The sequence below is a fragment of the Symphalangus syndactylus genome, chromosome 1 (genome assembly GCF_028878055.3).
Source record: "Symphalangus syndactylus isolate Jambi chromosome 1, NHGRI_mSymSyn1-v2.1_pri, whole genome shotgun sequence".
In the NCBI taxonomy this organism is placed as follows: domain Eukaryota; kingdom Metazoa; phylum Chordata; class Mammalia; order Primates; family Hylobatidae; genus Symphalangus; species Symphalangus syndactylus.
Genome location: NC_072423.2, coordinates 118,976,113 through 118,994,495, shown reverse-complemented (window position 1 = coordinate 118,994,495; position 18,383 = coordinate 118,976,113). Strand labels below are relative to the sequence as shown.

Here is an 18,383-nt window from a genome sequence, read left to right as displayed (position 1 = left end):
GGCAATAGAGTGAAACTCTGTCTCAAAGAAAAAAAAAAAAACGTAAGATTAGTAAGGTGGACCAATTAAAAAATTGTATGCAAAAATTAATTTCCTATAGGTAAACTGAATGTATGCACAAATGCCAAGTTATAACAAATATCCCACTCACAACAGCAAAAATATATAAAATAAAATGTTCAGGAATAAATTAAATAATCAATAATTGCAATCAGATCATAATAATTAAATGAAAATAATTGTTATAAAATTATACTCCCTTGTTTCAAAATGAACACATATATATAAAACCAGAAGTAATAATATCAAAATGTATGAAACGTATGAGGTTACAGTGAACTACAGTCGTGCCACTGCACTCCAGTCTGGGCGACAGGCTCTTAAAAAAAAAAAAAAGTAATCAGTGTTTACTCGTGAATTATATCGTAAATAATTTTTCTATTTTCTTTGTCCTCTTTTACATTTTACAAGTTTTTTACAATTATATATGTTTTGTAATAGAATAAAAAGTATCATTTAAAAATTATAAAACATAAGGCCAAGCACAGTGGCTCACACCTATAATCCCAGCTTTTTGGGAGGCTGAGGCCAGCAGACCACTTGAGTCCAGGAGTTTGAGACCAGCCTGGGCAACATGGGGAAACCTCTACTAAAAACACAAAAAATTTGCCGGGCATGGTGGCGCACACTTGTAGTTGCAGTTACTCAGGAGGCTGAGATGAGAGAATCACCTAAGCCCAAGAAGTTGAGGCTGCAATGAGCCACGATCATGCCCCTCCACTCCAGCCTAGGTGACAGGAGTGAGGACCTGTCTCAAAAATAAATAAATAAATAAATAAATAAATAGATATATATGTAAAATAAACTACCTTAGGTATTCACATTATTGATTATATTTTCTCAATAGAATGATTATATACTCTTCTTTTTTTTTTTTTTTTTTTTTTTTTATACTCTTCTTTATAACCATCTGCCAGAAGAGCTTCAACATCTATCACGGCCGGGCCTGGTGGCTCACGCTTGTAATCCCAGCACTTTGGGAGGCCGAGGCGGGCGGATCACGAGGTCAGGAGATCGAGACCACGGTGAAACCCCGTCTCTACTAAAAATACAAAAAATTAGCCAGGCGTGGTGGCGGGCGCCTGTAGCCCCAGCTACTACTCGGAGAGGCTGAGGTAGGAGAATGGCGTGAACCCGGGAGGCGGAGCTTACAGTGAGCCGAGATCACGCCACTGCACTCCAGCCTGGGTGACAGGGCAAGACTCGGTCTCCAAAAAAAAAAAAATCTATCGCATTTCAGAATGAATTTTTTAATTTACATTGATTTTCTATTTCACATAACAAAAAAATTAGCACAGTGAGATTTTATTATAACCCATTTATACTAAATTTCAAAGCACAAATAAGCTTCACATGGTCCAAATACACTTCACACTACATCAAAACTACAGTAAAAACTAAAAGCAATTATATTTGTCAAGCAATAAGTAGCATAAAAATAACTTAGAATTAATTCAAAGTAGTACTGCATTCAACACAACTATGATTGAAAGAAATTAAAGAAAACCTAAGTAAGTATAAATACATCCTGTGTTCGTGGAGGAAAACTTAACATTGTTAAAATGGCAGTACTTCCTAAATTGATCTACACATTCAGTGCAACTATGATTAAAATCCCAGCTGGCTCCTTTGAAGAAACTGACAAGCTGATCTTAAAATTCATATGGAAATGCAAGTGACCCACAACAGCCAAAACCACCTTAAAAAATTTTTTGGAGGCCGGGCGCAGTGGCTCACACCTGTAATCCCAGCACTTTGGGGGGCCCAGGCGGGCAGATCACGAGGTCAGGAAATCGAGACCATCCTGGCTAACATGGTGAAATCCCGTCTCTACTAAAAATACAAAAAAAAAAATTAGCCGGGCACGGTGGCGGGTGCACCTGTAGACCCAGCTACTGGGGAGGCTAAGGCAGGAGAATGGTGTGAACCCGGGAGGCGGAGCTTGCAGTGAGCCAAGATAGCGCCACTGCAGTCCGGCCTGGGCAAAAGAGCGAGACTCCGTCTCAAAAAAAAAAAATTTTTTTGGAGGATTCATACTTTCTGATTTCAAAGCTTACTAAACAGCTACAGTAATCAAGAGTGTGCCACTAGCATAAGGACAGATGAATAGAAAACAGAACAGAATCCAGAAATAAACCTTCACATATACAGTCAATTGATCTTCAATAAGGGTTCCAAGACAATTCAATGGGGAAAGAATAAGCTTTTCAACAGATAGCGCTGAGACAACTGGATGTTTCGATGCAAAACAATGAAGCTATACCCCCCTACTTCATGCCACATGCAAAAATTAACTCAAATGGATAAAACAGCTAAATCTAAGAGATACTAATAAAACTATAAAACTCTTCGAAGAAAACATAGGCAGAAACCTTTGTGACCTTGGAGTAGCAATGGTTTTTTCAGATATTACACCAAAAGCACAAGCAGCAAAAAACACAAATGAAAAAAGATAAACTGGACTATATCAAAATTTAAAACTTTTGTGCTTCAAAGGATACCATCAAGAAAGAAAAAGACAATCCAGAAAAAGGGAGAAAATTGTTATAACTCCTATCTAGAATATGTAAAAAACTCTTACAACTAAATAATAGAGAGATAAATAACCCAATTAAAAATAGGTTAAATTTTTGAATAAATATTTCTCCAAAGAAAATAGACAAATGGCCAAAAAACACATAAAAAAATACTCAACATCATTAGCCATCAGGTAAATGCAAATCAACACCACTAAGACATAGAAATTCACACCTACTAGCTGGGCACGGTGGCTCACGTCTGTAATCCAAACACTTTGGGAGGCGGAGACAGGTGGATCATTTGAGGTCAAGACTTCCAGGCTAGCCTGGCCGACATGGTGAAACCCTGTCTCTACTAAAAATACAAAAATTAGCCAGGTGGGCCAGGCGCGGTAGCTCACGCCTATAATCCTAGCACTTTGGGAGTCCGAGGCGGGCAGATCATGAGATCAGGAGATCGAGACCATCCTGGCTAACACGGTGAAACCCCGTCTGTACTAAAAACACAAAAAATTAGCTGGGCATGGTGGCAGGCACCTGTAGTCCCAGCTACTCGGGAGGCTGAGGCAGAAGAATAGTATGAAACTGGGAGGCAGTGTTTGCAGTGAGCCGAGATTGTGCCACTGCACTCCAGCCTGGGTGACAGAGCAAGACTCTATCTCAAAAAAAAAAAAAAAAAAAAAAATTAGCCAGGTGGTAGTGGCATGCGCCTGTAATCCAAGCTACTTGGGAGGCTGAAGCAGAAGAATTGCTTGAGCCTGGGAGACAGGTTGCAGTGAGTCAAGATCATGCCACTGCACTTCAGACTGGGCGACAGAGTGAGACCCTGTCTCAACCAATCAATCAATGGAATTTCACACCTGCTAGATGTGAAATAGGATGGCTATCATAAGAAAGACAGGCAATGCAGCACCATTCACAATAGCCAATAGGTGGATGCAACCCAAGTATTCATCAACAGATGAAAAGATAACCAAGCGTATTAAATACACAAAAGGGAATATTATTCAGCCTTTAAAAAAAGGAAATTCTGGCACATGCTACAACATGGATGAACGTTAAAGACATTATGCTAAGTGAAATAAGCCAGGCACAAAAGGATAAATACTATATAAGACCACTTTTTTTTTTTTTTTTTTTTTTCAGACCAAGTCTTGCTATGTCACCAGGCTGGAGTGCAGTGGCACAATCTCGGCTCACTGCAACCTCCATCTTCTGGGTTCAAGTGATTCTCCTGCCTCAGGCTCCCAAGTAGCTGGGGACTACAGGCACCTACCACCAGGCCCAGCTAATTTTTATATTTTTAGCAGAGACAGGGTTTCACCATGTTGGCCAGGATGGTCTCAATCTCTTGACCTCATGATCCACCTGCCTCAGCCTCCCAAAGTACTGGGATTACAGGTGTAAGCCACCACGCCTGGCTAGCCCATATGAGACCACTTATGCCAGCGGTCCCCAAACTTTTTGGCATCAGGAACCAGTTTTGTGGAAGACAATTTTTCCACAGACAAGGTTGGGGGAGATGATTTTTGGATGATTCAAGTACATTACATTTATTGTGCACTTTATTTCTATTATTATTACATTGTAATATATAATGAAATAATTATACAACTCACTATAATATAGAATCAGTGGGAGTCCTGAGCTTGTTTTCCTACAAGTAGACAGTCCCATCTAGGGGCGATGGGAGACAGTGACAGATCATCAGGCATTAGATTCTCACAAAGAGCACGCAACCTAGATCCCTCACATGCACAGTTCACAACAGGGTTCATGCTCCTATGAGAATGTAATGCCACTGCTCATCTGACAGGGGGCAGAGCTCAGACAATAATGCAGGTGTAGATTGAGAGCAGCTGTAAATACAGGTGACGCATCACTCACTTGCCCGCCACTCACTTCCTGCTGTGTGGCCTGGTTCCTAAGAGGTCACAGACCAGCAGCAGTCCATGGCCGGGGGGTTGAAGACCCCTAATTTATGCATTGGACCTAGAATAGGCACATTCATAGAGGAAGAAAGTATAATAGTGGTTACCAGGGGCTAAGGGTAAAGGAAAATGGGCAGTTGTTATTTAATGGGTACAGAGTTTCAATTTGGGATGATGAAAAATTTCTGGAGATAGATGATAGAAATAGTTGCACAACAACGTGAATGTACTTAATGCCACTTGAACTATATACTTAGAAATGATTTAAAATAGTACATTTTATGTAATGCATTTTTTACCACATTTTTAAAGACAATACCAAATGTTAGTGAGAATGTATAAAAACTGATATCCTCATACACTGCTGGTTAGAATGTAAAACGGTGCAGATGCTTTGAAAAACAGTTTGACAATTCTTCAAAAAGTTAAGGCCAGGTGCAGTGGCTCACACCTATAATCCCAGCACTCTGGGAGGCTGAGACAGGAGCATCGCTTGAGCTCAGGAGTTTGAGACCAGCTTACGCAAAATAGTGGGACCCTGTCTTTACAAACAATTTTTTGTAAACTTAGCCAGGTGTGGTGGCGTATGCCTGTAGTTCCAGGTACTTGGCAGACTAACGCAGGACGACCACTGGAGCCAAGGAGGTCCTGGCTGCAGTGAGCTATGATTGTACCACTGTACTCCAGCCTGGATGACAGAGTGAGACATTATCTCAAAAACAAAAAGTTAAACAAGGAGTTAACACATGACACAGCAATTCCACTCCCAAATATTCACCAACTGATGACTGGAAAACAAAAAATGTTGTATATACAACAAACTATTTGACAATAAAAAGGAATCTAGTACTGATACATGCTACAACCTGGATAAATCTTGAAAACATATGTTAAAAAGGCCGGGCGCGGTGGCTCACGCCTGTAATCCCAGCACTATGGGAGGCCAAGGCGGGCAGATCATGAGTTCAAGAGATGGAGACCATCCTGGTCAACATGGTGAAACCCCATCTCTACTAAAAATACAAAAATTAGCTGGACATGGTGACGCACGCCTGTAGTCCCAACAACTCGGTAGGCTGAGGCAGGAGAATTGCTTGAATCTGGTAGGCGGAGGTTACAGTGAGCCAAGATCGCGCCAACGCACTCCAGCCTGGCGACAGAGCAAGACTCTGTCTCAAAAAAAAAAAAAAAAAAAAAAAAAAAAAAAAAAAAAGAAAACATATGCTAAGTGGAAAAAGCTAGTAACAAAAGACCACATATTGTATGATTCTATTTATATAAAATGCATAGAATAAGTAAAATAATAAAAACAAACATATACTAGTGGTTGCCTAGTACAAGCATGGAAAAGAACTGGAGAAACATGGGGTGGCAGGGGACAGTGACTGCTAATGGGTAGTTTCTTTGCTGGATGATGAAAGAATTCTAAAACTGTGGTGATAGTTGCACACCTCTGAATATGCTAAAGGTCCCTGAATTGTACCCTTTTATTTTTTTTAAAGAGGTGGGTCTCACTCTGTCACCCAGGCTGGAGTGCAGTGGCGCTGTCATTGCTCACTGCAGCCTCAAATTCCAAGGCTCAAGCAACCCTCCCACTTCAGCTTCCCATGTGGCTAGGGCTACAGGTGTGCACCACCAAACCCAGCTAATTTTTTTTTTATTTTTTGTGAGGACAGGATCTCGCTACGTTGGCCAGGCTGGTCTCGAACTCCTGGCCTCAAATGATCCTCCTGCCTCAGCCTCCCAAAGTGCAAGAATTACAATTCACACCCACCCTGAATTGTTCACCTTAAATAGGTGAATTGTATGGTATGTCAACTGTATCTCAAGGGAAGTCCTACCAAAAAGAACTATGAAGCAAATAAATGGGACATCTCTCTCAGAGTACTTACAAGAAAAACCCATAATGATCAGGAAAGATGACCTTATTGTAAATTTTGTAATTATAAACATGATTCATTTACCAACTTACAATTATTCTTTTGAGCGTCTACATCTTATGTAGGAAGAAAATTTCCCAAGTCTGCTCACCTTGGTCAGAGGAGAAGTCTTCTGTGGTGAACAGTGAGTCATAGCCTCACCAGGACTTACTTCCACTGCAGTGCTAGTTCTGGGAGTAGGACGAGAACTGAAAAATACATACCAGCTAACATTATTAAGATTCCAGAAAGTTTATTCTCTGTTTACTGTTCTCTGGAAGAAAACATGTCTCACGAAAAATGGCAGAGTATGATGATTCCATATGCTCTCACTAAAAAAGTCTAGATCTAATTTATGTTTATATAACTTTTATAACTGCTATTAATTTCCTGGCTAATGTATTATTTCTTTTATTTATACTTTCCATGCCATATACAGTATATTCCTTTTTAACTAGAAACCTTCAAGCATTAATTTTTATAAATGTCTCCTGGCATAGGCAAGATTAACAAATAAAATAGATCAGATATTCTACAAAGAATGAAAAATATTTGTAGCTATATATCAGAAAATATTTGAAAAGGAAATTACCCTGGCGCCTATTTAAAATAAGTAACAAGGAAGTTACAATCCATACCTATTTGTAATGATTCTTCCTACACGCATAAATGCCTGCCATACCATATGGGCCACTGTACTCTTCCTGGATCCATGGTTTTGAGCTTTTCACTTTTTTTTTTTCTTTTTGAGATGGAGTCTTGCTCTGTCGCCCAGGCTAGAGTGCAATGGCGCGATCTCGGCTCACTGCAACCTCCACCTCCCAGGTTCAAGCGATTCTCGAGCATTAGCCTCCCGAGTAGCTGGGATTACAGGTGCCCGCCACTGCACCAGGCTAATTTTTGTATTTTTAGTAAAGACAGGGTTTCACCATCTTGGCCAAGCTGGTCTCGAACTCCTGACCTCATGATCCACCTGCCTCAGCCTCCCAAAGTGCAGGGATTACAGGCATGAGCCACTGTGCTCGGCCTGAGCTTTTCACATTTTAAGAAATCCTTCCCATCAGATCATTAATATTTTTTAATTATTTCCTTCAGGGCCGAGTGTGGTGGCTCACTCCTGTAATCCCAGCACTTTGGGAGGCTGAGGCAGTCAGATCACTTGAGGTCAGGAGTTTGAGACCAGTCTGGCCAATATGGCAAAACCCTGTCTCTATTAAAAATACAAAAATTAGCCAGGCATGGTAGCAGGCACCTATAATCCCAGCTACTCGGGAGGCTGAGGCAGGAGGATCACTTGAACTCAGGAGGCGGAGATTGCAGTGAGCCAAGTTCAAGCCACTGCACTCCAGCCTGGGTGACAAAGCGACACTCCATCTCAAAAAAAAAAAAAAAAAAAAAAAAATTAGCCCAGCATGGTGGTGCATGCCTGTAGTCCCACCTACTTGGGAGGCTGAGGCAGGAGAATAGCTTAAACAGGGGAGGTGAAGGTTGCAGTGAACCAAGACCACATCACCGCATTCCAGCCTGGGCAACAGAGCAAGACTCCGTCCCAAGAAAAAAAAAATTATCACCTTCAAATTCCCAAGTATCAGGATCCTCAACTCTCATTCATTTATCTGTTGATCCCCTCATTAAACATATACTTACGTAGCACATAAAATACAATATACCAGAAAATGTAGGAGGTTCTAAAAAGTTAAATTTAAAATGTATAAAATGGGGCAGGCACTGTGGCTCATGACTATAATTCTCAGCACTTTGAGAGGCCAAGGTGGGCAGATCACCTGAGCTCAGGAGTTCGAGGCCAGCTGGGCAACTCGGAGAAACCTCATCTCTACTAAAAATGCAAAAAAAATTAGCCAAGCCTGGTGGCACACGCCTGTAATCCCAGCCACTTGGGAGGCTGAGGCATGAGAATCGCTTGAACCAGGGAGGCGGAGGCCGCAGTGAGCCGAGATCATGCCACTGCACTCCAGCCTGGGCGACAGAGCAAGAGTCTGTCTCAAAAAATATATAAATAAATAAATAATAAATAAAATGTGTAAAATGTATATAGATAAACATACATTTAAATATGGGTAAAACATATCAGGAATTTTATCATTATAACCCCTATTTCATGAAATAAAACTATTTCTCTATGTTAAAAAATATTTTAAATACTTTTAATATTTACATACTACTAAATTTTTTTTTTGAGATGGCATTTCGCTCTTGTCCCCCAGGCTGGAGTGCAATGGCGCGATCTCAGCTCATTGCAAACTCCACCACCCAGGTTCAAGTGATCCTCCTGCCTCAGCCTCCTAAGTAGCTGGGATTACAGACACCCACCAGCACGTCCAGCTAATTTTTTTTTTTTTTTTTTTTTTTTAGTAGAGACGGGTTTTTGCCATGTTGTCCAATCCAGGCTTGTCTCAATCTCCTGACCTCAGGTGATCCGCCTGCCTTGGCCTCCCAAAGTGCTGGGATTACAGGCGTGAGCTACCGAGCCTGGCCCATTCTACTAAATTTTTTAATGCATTGGTCCTGATCACTTTAAGATACCACTCTGACTTTAATTCTTCCAGTGATTACAAACATTATTCAAGCTTCACATATAGAAAAGTATTAAAAGAAAGGCTGGGCACTGTGGCTCATGCCTGTAATCGCAGCACTCTGGGAGGCCTGGCGGATCACCTAAGGTCAGGAGTTCAAGACCAGCCTGGCCAACATGGCAAAATCCTGTCTCTACTAAAAATACAAAAATTTGCCAGGCGAGGTGGTGGGCACCTGTAGTCCCAGCTACTTGGGAGGCTGAGGCAGGAGAATTGCCTGAACCTGGGAGGTGGAGGCTGCAGTGAGCCAAGATCGTGCCACTGCACTCTCGCCTGGACAACAGAACAAGACTCCATCTCAAAAAAATAAAATAAAAATAAAGAATAAAAAAAGTATTTAAAGAAAAACAGAACCTCTTCTTTTCTGTATTTATCCAAATAAAGAAGCTTTTGCCTTGAAAGCATTAACAACAACAACAACAAAAAAAAAACTGGGTGCATTGGCAGGCAGATGGCTCAAGCCCGGAGTTCAAGACCAGCCTGAGCAACATGGCAAAACACCATCCTACAAAAAAATTAGCCAGGCATGGTGGCACACACCTGTAGTCACAGCTACTTGAGAGGCTAAAGTGGCAAGATCACTTCAATCCAGGAGGCAGAGGTTACAATGCACCAAATCACGCCACTGCACTCTAGCCTGGGCAACAGAGGGAGATCTTGTCTCAAAAACAAAACAAACCAAACAAGCTGGACTTCTGAAATTTTAAGTTCAATTCTATTTTAAGTTAAAGAACAAAAGCCCGGGCGCGGTGGCTCACGCTTGTAATCCCAGCACTTTGGGAGGCCGAGGCGGGCGGATCATGAGGTCAGGAGATCGAGACTACGGTGAAACCCTGTCTCTACTAAAAAATACAAAAAAATTAGCCGGGCATGGTGGCGGGCGCCTGTAGTCCCAGCTACTCGGAGAGGCTGAGGCAGGAGAATGGCGTGAACCCGGGAGGCGGAGCTTGCAGTGAGCCGAGATCGCGCCACTGCACTCCAGCCTGGGTGAGAGAGCGAGACTCCGTCTCAAAAAAAAAAAAAAAGAACAAAATGAAGAGGCATTAATTCTTACAAATGGAAATAATGAGTTGCTTTGGTAAAAAAATAAGTTGGTTTGGTTAAAAATTTTCAAAAATCCTGTACATAGCAAAATCTACATTTCACTGGCCACCACCTAACTGTAACTTTGAAATTGGAGAGTGAAACTGGAATTTGGCACTAAAATCCCTGTTGTTTATCTCTGTGTTACAAGGTTTGCACCAAGAGAGCAGATGCTTTAAGAAAATTAAACTTTTGTCTCGCATTGATCCCTCTGTTTTCATTTTACCTACCTGAGAAGAAACATGGATTCATTCAATTGACCCTCAAGAGTACTCTTAGGCCGAAACTCAGTTGGATTTTCTGTAGCAGGAAAGTAATATGTTATCCAGAAAAGAACAAAAATATCATATGCATGGCATAACATACACAAAGATTTAAAGGGACATAACATTGAAATTAGGAACTCTCTCAAACAACATTCTAAGTAGCATGAATGTGCTCAAATAAAAGCTTACCTAGTCTGAAAGAGTGACCTAGTGGTTGACCACTCTTGTGCCCTCTTGCTTGTCTACTCTGAGGGTTCTGCAAAAGCTCCTCGGAATCCTGTGACCCAGAACACACCATCGTGTTTCTGCTATTATTGGAGAAAACCAACACAATCAAACTTACTTTGGAGTTCTCTATAGTTTTATGTTAGAAAAAGAGGTTGGAGAAGATAATTAAATTACACATGACATTTAGCAAAGTTACAGAATCTCTTAACTTTATGCCTCCCTCATCCACATAGCCATCAAAGACTGGCAGGAAAGCTATGTCACTGTAGTCCCTCAAGATCTAGGCTAAGGCCAGGCATGGTGGTACATACCTGTAATCCCAACACTTTGGGAGGCCGAGGCAGATGGATCACTTGAACTCAGGAGTTTGAGACCAGCCTGGGCAACACAGTGAGACCTTGTCTCTTCTTTTTTGTTTTTAACAAATTTTTTTAATTTAAAAAAAAAAAAAAGATCAAGGCTGACAGACCAGGCATGGTGGCTCACACCTATAATCCTAGCACTTTGGGAGGCCACAGCGGGCAAATCGCCTGAGGCCAGGAGTTTGAAACCAGCCTGGGCAACATAGCGAAACCCTGTCTCTACTAAAAATACAATAATTAGCTGAGTGTGGTGGCACACACCTATAGTCTCAGCTACTCAGGATGCTGAGGTGGGAGGATCACCTGAGCCCTGGGAGGTCAAGGCTGCAATGCACCATGATTGTACCACTACACTCCTGCCTAGGTGACAGAGTGAGACGTTGTCTCAAAAAAAAAAAAAAAAAAAAAAAAAAATCCAGGTTAGAACTCCATTCTGACATTTTTCTTCCCAATTACCTCATCATGTGGTAAATTACCACTGCTCTTCAACTTTGCATCTGGGAATAACACACATTGCTTTTACTAACATTTTGTTACCGGAAACAAGTCACATGACCACACCTAACTTAAAGGGGAGAAAAAAGATCCTACCATTTACTTGGGAGGTGGGACACCAGATGTATTTGGTAACAGAACTAATGACTATCATATCATATCAATGACTGAAGAATAATAACAGAAAATATGCAAAATCAAGAACATAAAAATATCATGAGTAAACTCTTTAAGCAACCCTTAATTAAACAAATGATGGATTTTCTCCTACTATGAAAGCAGAGAAATTCCAGTCATTGATGTTGTATATTTAGAACAGTAATGGGCTTAAGTGTCCAGTAACTATGTCCCATACACAAAGGTAAGTGTATACTACCTGAGACTGAGATCTTCGATGCTTGATTCCTGATCTGCTCCAGCGAAAGCTTTCTTCCAAAATGAATGCTGCAGTAGCCTTGTCCAAGTTAATCTTTAAAAAACATAAATGTTAAAACTCTAACATGATTTACCATGAAAAATTCCCAAGACATGTCCCAATTACACATATCAGATTTTACAATTTGTATCTCCTAAAGGTACATATGTACCTTTGAAATCATTTTATATTTTATTATTTCATTTTTGTATGCAATTAGCCTCTTTTAGACAGCAAGATAAAAAGAAACAATTCAGAAGCATTAAATGGTACAGAATGAAACAGTCTGATAACTAAGCATTAGAAGTTTCAGGGTTCGAATTCCACAGAGTCTGGTTTCTCCAACCAGCCTAGGAAAAAGGGAGTCGATAAATAATTTGAAATTCTTTTTTTTTTTTTTTAAGATGGAGTCTGGCTCTGTTGCCCAGGCTGGAGTGCAGTGGTGCGATCTCGGCTCACTGCAAACTCTGCCTCCTGGGTTCATGCCCTTCTCCTGCCTCAGCCTCCCGAGTAGCTTTTGTATTTTTAGTAGAGACGGGATTTCATCATGTTATCCAGGATGGTCTCGATCTCCTGACCTCATGATCCACCCGCCTCAGCCTCCCAAAGTGCTGGGATTACAGGCGTGAGCCACCACACCCAGCATAATTTGAAATTCTAAAGTAAATATATCAGATATCTATAATCCTGTCGCACTTTATTTCACAACAGAGGCAAGATTATTTTACTTATCCTAACTGACACATTTAAGTTTTGGAACTATTCTGTTGGAAATTCATTCAGGAATAAATAAGAATATCAGCTCAGGCGCGGTGGCTCACACCTGTAATCCCAGCGCTTTGGGAGGCCAAGGTAGGCAGATTGCTCGAGTCCAGGATTTCAAGGCCAGCCTGGACAGTGTGGGAAAACCCCATCTCTACAAAAAATACAAAAATTAGTTGGGTGTGAGGGCCCACACCTATAATCCCAGCTACCTGGAAGGCTGAGGTGGAAGAATCTCTTGAGCCTGGGAGGCAGAGGTTGCAGTGAGCCAAGATCACACCACTGCACTCCAGCCTGCGTGACAGAGTAAGACCCTGTCTCCGGGAGGGGATGCAGCAGTGGGGGGAAAGAATATTAGCTTCATAACCATATACATTCACACCTTGTTTAGGAATCAAAATAATATTACCTAGCTAGTTCACTTGCATTAAAATGACTTTAGGTTGTATTTAAAACTCAGGCTCACTTTCAAAAGATTAAGTTTCACTACTAATAGAGTATACCGCTAGACATACTCACCAGAGCGGGAAAATAAAGCCTGACTGACATTTTAAAACAAGAAAGAAAAGAATTTATAGTCGACTAGTCATTCAAAATTTCTGTATTAAATAAAATTACTTCAATCAAAAGTAAAACACAAACAATAGAATTTGCAACCACATATAATATTTCTTTACACAAAAAGCTCTTATGGTTCACTAAAAGAGAAATAAAAATAGCCAAAGTAAAATTTATTTTCATCCATCAAACTGACAAAAATGTAGATCAACAAGGCACACTGTAGATGAGTGGGAGGGAAGCAGCTTTCTAACATATTGCTGCTGGGAGTGTAAATCAGCACATGTTCCTAGAATGCAGGAAATGTATCAAACTTTTCAAATGCTCTTAGCCTTTGGCCAGCCATTTCACTTTGAGAAATTCACATGAAAGAGATAACTACCCAAGTAAACCCAAAAAAATTTTAAAAATTCACAAAAGGATATTTACTGTAACAACGTATATAATATTCCAAATCAAGAGGCATTCCAAATGTTTACTTTTTTATAGGTAATTGTATATACTCTACAGCCATTTAAAATGACCAGGCAGCCAGGCACAGTGGCTCACACCTGAAATCCCAGCACTTCGGGAGGCCGAGGCAGGCGAAACTGCTTGAAGCCAGGAGCTCGAGACCAGCATGGCCAAAATGGTGAAACCCCATCTCTACTAAAAACACAAAAATCAGCTGGGGAGAGTGGCATGCGCCTGAAATCCCAGCTACTTAGGAGGCTGAGGCATGAGAAACACTTGAAACCAGGAGAAACACTTGAACTCAGGTTGCAGTGAGCCAAGATTGCGCCACTGCACTCACTCCAGCCTGGGTGACAGAGCAAGACTCAGAAATGGAAATGGAAAAATATGCATAGTGTACCATGAGAGAAAAAAGTAGGTTACAGAGTGGTCCCATGTAAGCAAAAAATCATATAGCATACAGTTATAAATGTAGGGATATGTGGATACACCGTCTTAAGTAAATTAGGTATAGTTACATCCTATCAAAAGATGTGTGAAAAATTATCCACTGAAATAACACTAATGTTGAAAGCATTCTAATATAAGTAAAGGATGTTTGTCCTACAGCTTATACAAAAATCAGCATTTCCTTCTGCAGTTTTTAAAATATATTTAATAAAAGCATGGATTCTTGTATATGCTACACTAAATTTATTCTCCATTTTATAAACTGAACCCTCCTCCCATCCCCCCATCCCAGTTATCTAGTGACAGAACCAGAACTAGAAACTACTTTCCTTGGCCCTCTTTCCCACTCTGGTCCACCTCCTAGCCTCCCCTACCCTGTGCCTCAACAATGATTTCTAACATTGCCATCAATGACAGAAAATTCACAAGATGCCTATTATCCTATCACTTAATATCCCCATTATGATAGGATTGTCATAAAAACAGGTCATATTAAATATCACTCAGTTAACAGCATCTTAACTTGACAATATCATCCCTAGGTCAATAGTCAAACAGTTTTAGCCTGAAATACAAAATACAAGAAATGGTACTTCTTGGATTTGGGAGTTATAAGAAAATTTGTCAACTACTTAATACATGAAAAGAGAAACTGACTTCAAAAATTCCTCATGATTAAAAACACCTGCAAACTGAGAGAAAAACTTTTAACCCAAAGTCAGACTTCTTTAAAAAATAATAATTTGAATAGCTATTTGTATATTAAGAACAGCACCATTTTAGAAGTACATAAAAGGGGGAAAAGATTCCACCATTTATTCCCATTAAAATACTGTCCCTTACTCCATTTGCAGAACTCAAAAGAAAAAGAAAAAAAGATCGAAATACTGTCCCTACCTTTTTTGAGGATCTCGTTGAAGTAATCCATCAAGCAAATTAATAAAATCTGAAGAAGCTTTAGGAAGAGAAGAATCTATAAACAAATTAATTTCCAAGAAAAAATGATAAGCAGTAAATACACATCAATTTTATTTTTATCTCTTACATCAACATTTAAAGCAATAGTATTTTAAACACATACATTATTATTAAGAGAACACTAAATCCATTAACAACAATTATATCCTCTATTTAATGGGGCAGGATGGGGAGGTACAGAACACAAAGATTAAAAACATTTTTTCCTAGATCAAAAAAAAGAAATGTAAATCTCAAAAACTAAGTCTTAACAAACCTCTAAGACTTCTCTTCACTGAACAATCCCAATAAGGATCACCAGCTTAACAAACACTTGTCTTCAACTATTTTGGGGGGGTTTTTTGAGAAAGAGTCTCACTCTGTCACCCAGGCTGGAGAGCAGTGGCACAATCAAGGTTCACTCCAGCCTCTATCTCCCAGGCTCAAGTGATCCTCTCACCCCAGCCTCCAGAGTAGCTGGGACTACAGGCATGCACTACCACGCCTGTTTATTTTTTGTAGAGATGGGGTCTCACTATACTGCCTAAGTTAGTCTCAAACTCCTGAGCTCCAGTGATCCACCTGCCTTGGATCTCCTAAAGTGCTGCGATTACAAGTGTGAGCCACTATGCTCAGCTCCAACTATTTTTTTTTTTTTTTTTTTTTTGGAGGAGTTTCACTCTTCTTTCCCAGGCTGGAGTGCAATGGCGCGATCTTGGTTCACTGCAACCTCTGCCTCCCAGGTATATGCAATTCTCCTGTCTCAGCCTCCCAAGTAGCTCGGATTACAGGCATGTGCCACCATGCCTGGCTAATTTTTTTGTATTTAGTAGAGACGGGGTTTCACCATGATAGTCAGGCTGGTCACAAACTCCTGACCTCAGGTGATCCACCCACCTCAGCCTCCCAAAGTGCTAGGATTGCAGGTGTGTGCCACCATGCCCGGCCCCAGCTTAACTACTAATTATACCTTATTCTTTGAAGTATTCCTAACTTGAACAACTTCGCATTACAATGTACTATGATTAGAATATTTGCAGTCCCTCTTTTAAGATTTTTAACAGAAATAAGAAGCATTATAGTATGACACTGTCCAATACCACTTATCTCATAATGTTTTGTCTTTTTAAATTAGTTATATACCATATTCAGGTCATCAGTCTACGGTTAAAAGTAGTAGTAATGGCCAGGCCGGGCGCGGTGGCTCACGCTTGTAATCCCAGCACTTTGGGAGGCCGAGGCGGGCGAATCACGAGGTCAGGAGATCGAGACCACGGTGAAACCCCATCTCTACTAAAAATATAAAAAATTAGCCGGGCGTGGTGGCGGGCGCCTGTAGTCCCAGCTACTCGGAGAGGCTGAGGCAGGAGAATGGCGTGAACCCGGGAGGCGGAGCTTGCAGTGAGCCGAGATTGGGCCACTGCACTCCAGCCTGGGCGACAGAGTGAGACTCCGTCTCAAGAAAAAAAAAAAAAAAAAAAGTAGTAGTAATGGCCACACATTGTGGCTCATACTTGAAATCTCAGCACTTTGGGAGGCCAAGGCAGGCAGATCACTCAAGGCCAGGAGTTCAAGACAAGCTAGGCAACATAGCAAGACCCTGTCTCCACAAAAAAATTCAAAAATTAGCCATTCCCAGTGGTGTGCACCCATAGTCCCGGCTACTCAGGAGGTTGACTGCACCACTGCACTCCAGCCTGAGTGACACAACAGAAGCCTGTCTCTCAAAAAAAAAAAAAAAAATATATATATATATATATATATATACACACACACATATATATATACACATATATATAGCAATAATTTTTGTAGAATCCTGTTTTCATTTATGTCTTAAGATAAACTTTAACAATGTATAGCAAAATGTTTTACTACACTTGTGCCTTTTGTTTTTCTTTCCTTAAAAATTATTGCTGATAGATCATTATATTAACCACAATTTATATGATTAAAGTTCCAACACTTTAAAAATACTACAACTGTATCTAATTTTAAAGATTTTTGGGCCGGGCGCAGTGGCTCACGCCTGTAATCCCAGCACTTTGGGAGGCTGAGGTGGGTGGATCATGACATCAGGAGTTTGAGACCAGCCTGGCCAAGATGGTGAAACCCCATCTCTACTAAAAAACAAAAACAAAAAATTAGCCGGGCACCATGGCAGGCACCTATAGTCCCAGCTACTTGGGAGGCTGAGGCAGGAGAATCGCTTGAACATGGGAGGCAGAGGTTGCAGTGAGCCGAGATCACGCCACTGCACTCCAGCCTGGGCAACAGAGCAAGACTCTGTCTCAAAAATAAATAAATAAATAAATAAATAAATAAATAAATAAATATTTTTAAAACTTATAAGGGTAGCATTCTGATTCATCAAGATAAGGAAACGGTGAATTTGTTCCAACAGGAGATAGAAATAACCACATGGGATGTGAATACAAAGTAAGTAAATGGTACATACAAAAAGCAATGTCACATAAGGGTTTAAGTTTTTTAAGTCTTTAAGCCATACTTTTTATGATATAGATGCACAAAATAATTTGTTTTTAAATGAGGGAAATCTATTAGTCCTTTGTTCTCTGTTTCAGCACCTTTAAAAAATGGCAAAGGAAATACTAACATTTCTAAAAATATCAACTTGGGATCATTTATAAAAGATAACTTTGGGGAGTTATGAATCAATAAAAGCAAACGTTGGATAAAGGCACACCATTAATCAGTGTAAAATGTAAATTAATTCCATTTATCATAAGAAATCTTACCTTTTGGAATAGGTGGCAAAGGATCTTCACATAAGATCTTTTCAGTTAATTCTGAAATACTTTCTGAGAAGAACGGAGGTTTTCCTGAAATCACATGAAAACTTGCAAAATTAAAGAAGTCTGCTATCACCAATAATTCTTTTTTTTTCTGAGACGGAGTCTTGCTCTGTCACCCAGGCTGGAGTGCAGTGGTGCAATCTCGGCTCACTGCACACTCTGCCTCCTGGGTTCACGCCACTCTCCTGCCTCAGCCTCCCCAGCAGCTGGGACTACAGGCGCCCGCCGCCACGCCCAGCTAATTTTTTTGTATTTTTAGTAGAGATGGGGTTTCACCGTGTTAGCCAGAATGGTTTCAATCTCCTGACCTCGTGATCCGCCCGCCTCGATCTCCCAAAGTTCTGGGATTACAGGCATGAGCCACCGCGCCTGGCCTTGCTATCACCAATAATTCTAATCTCAACTACAGATATTTCAAGATTATACAACTTATAGAAAAAATATACAGCAATAGCTATTTAATGCCTAGTATGTACGAGGCACTGCCTATATAATTTATATTTCTCTTAATTCAA

The 18,383-nt window shown here is 40.5% G+C and overlaps 1 protein-coding gene across 8 annotated transcripts in view; it reads right to left on the bottom strand.

The window, feature by feature from the left end:
• Nucleotides 1-18,383, bottom strand: part of ULK4 (unc-51 like kinase 4) — a 769,027-nt gene that overhangs the window by 655,559 nt on the left and 95,085 nt on the right. For 7 of the 8 annotated variants that reach the window (XM_063611260.1, XM_063611259.1, XM_063611278.1 and 4 more), the window contains 6 exons: nucleotides 17,812-17,895; nucleotides 14,993-15,068; nucleotides 11,834-11,926; nucleotides 10,562-10,680; nucleotides 10,337-10,406; nucleotides 6,542-6,638 (listed from right to left, as the gene is read on the bottom strand). In XM_063611260.1, coding sequence (XP_063467330.1) covers nucleotides 6,542-6,638; nucleotides 10,337-10,406; nucleotides 10,562-10,680; nucleotides 11,834-11,926; nucleotides 14,993-15,068; nucleotides 17,812-17,895 — 539 coding nt within the window. The remainder of the gene's footprint in view (nucleotides 1-6,541; nucleotides 6,639-10,336; nucleotides 10,407-10,561; nucleotides 10,681-11,833; nucleotides 11,927-14,992; nucleotides 15,069-17,811; nucleotides 17,896-18,383) is intronic. The other variant, XM_063611270.1, reaches the window with a different exon arrangement.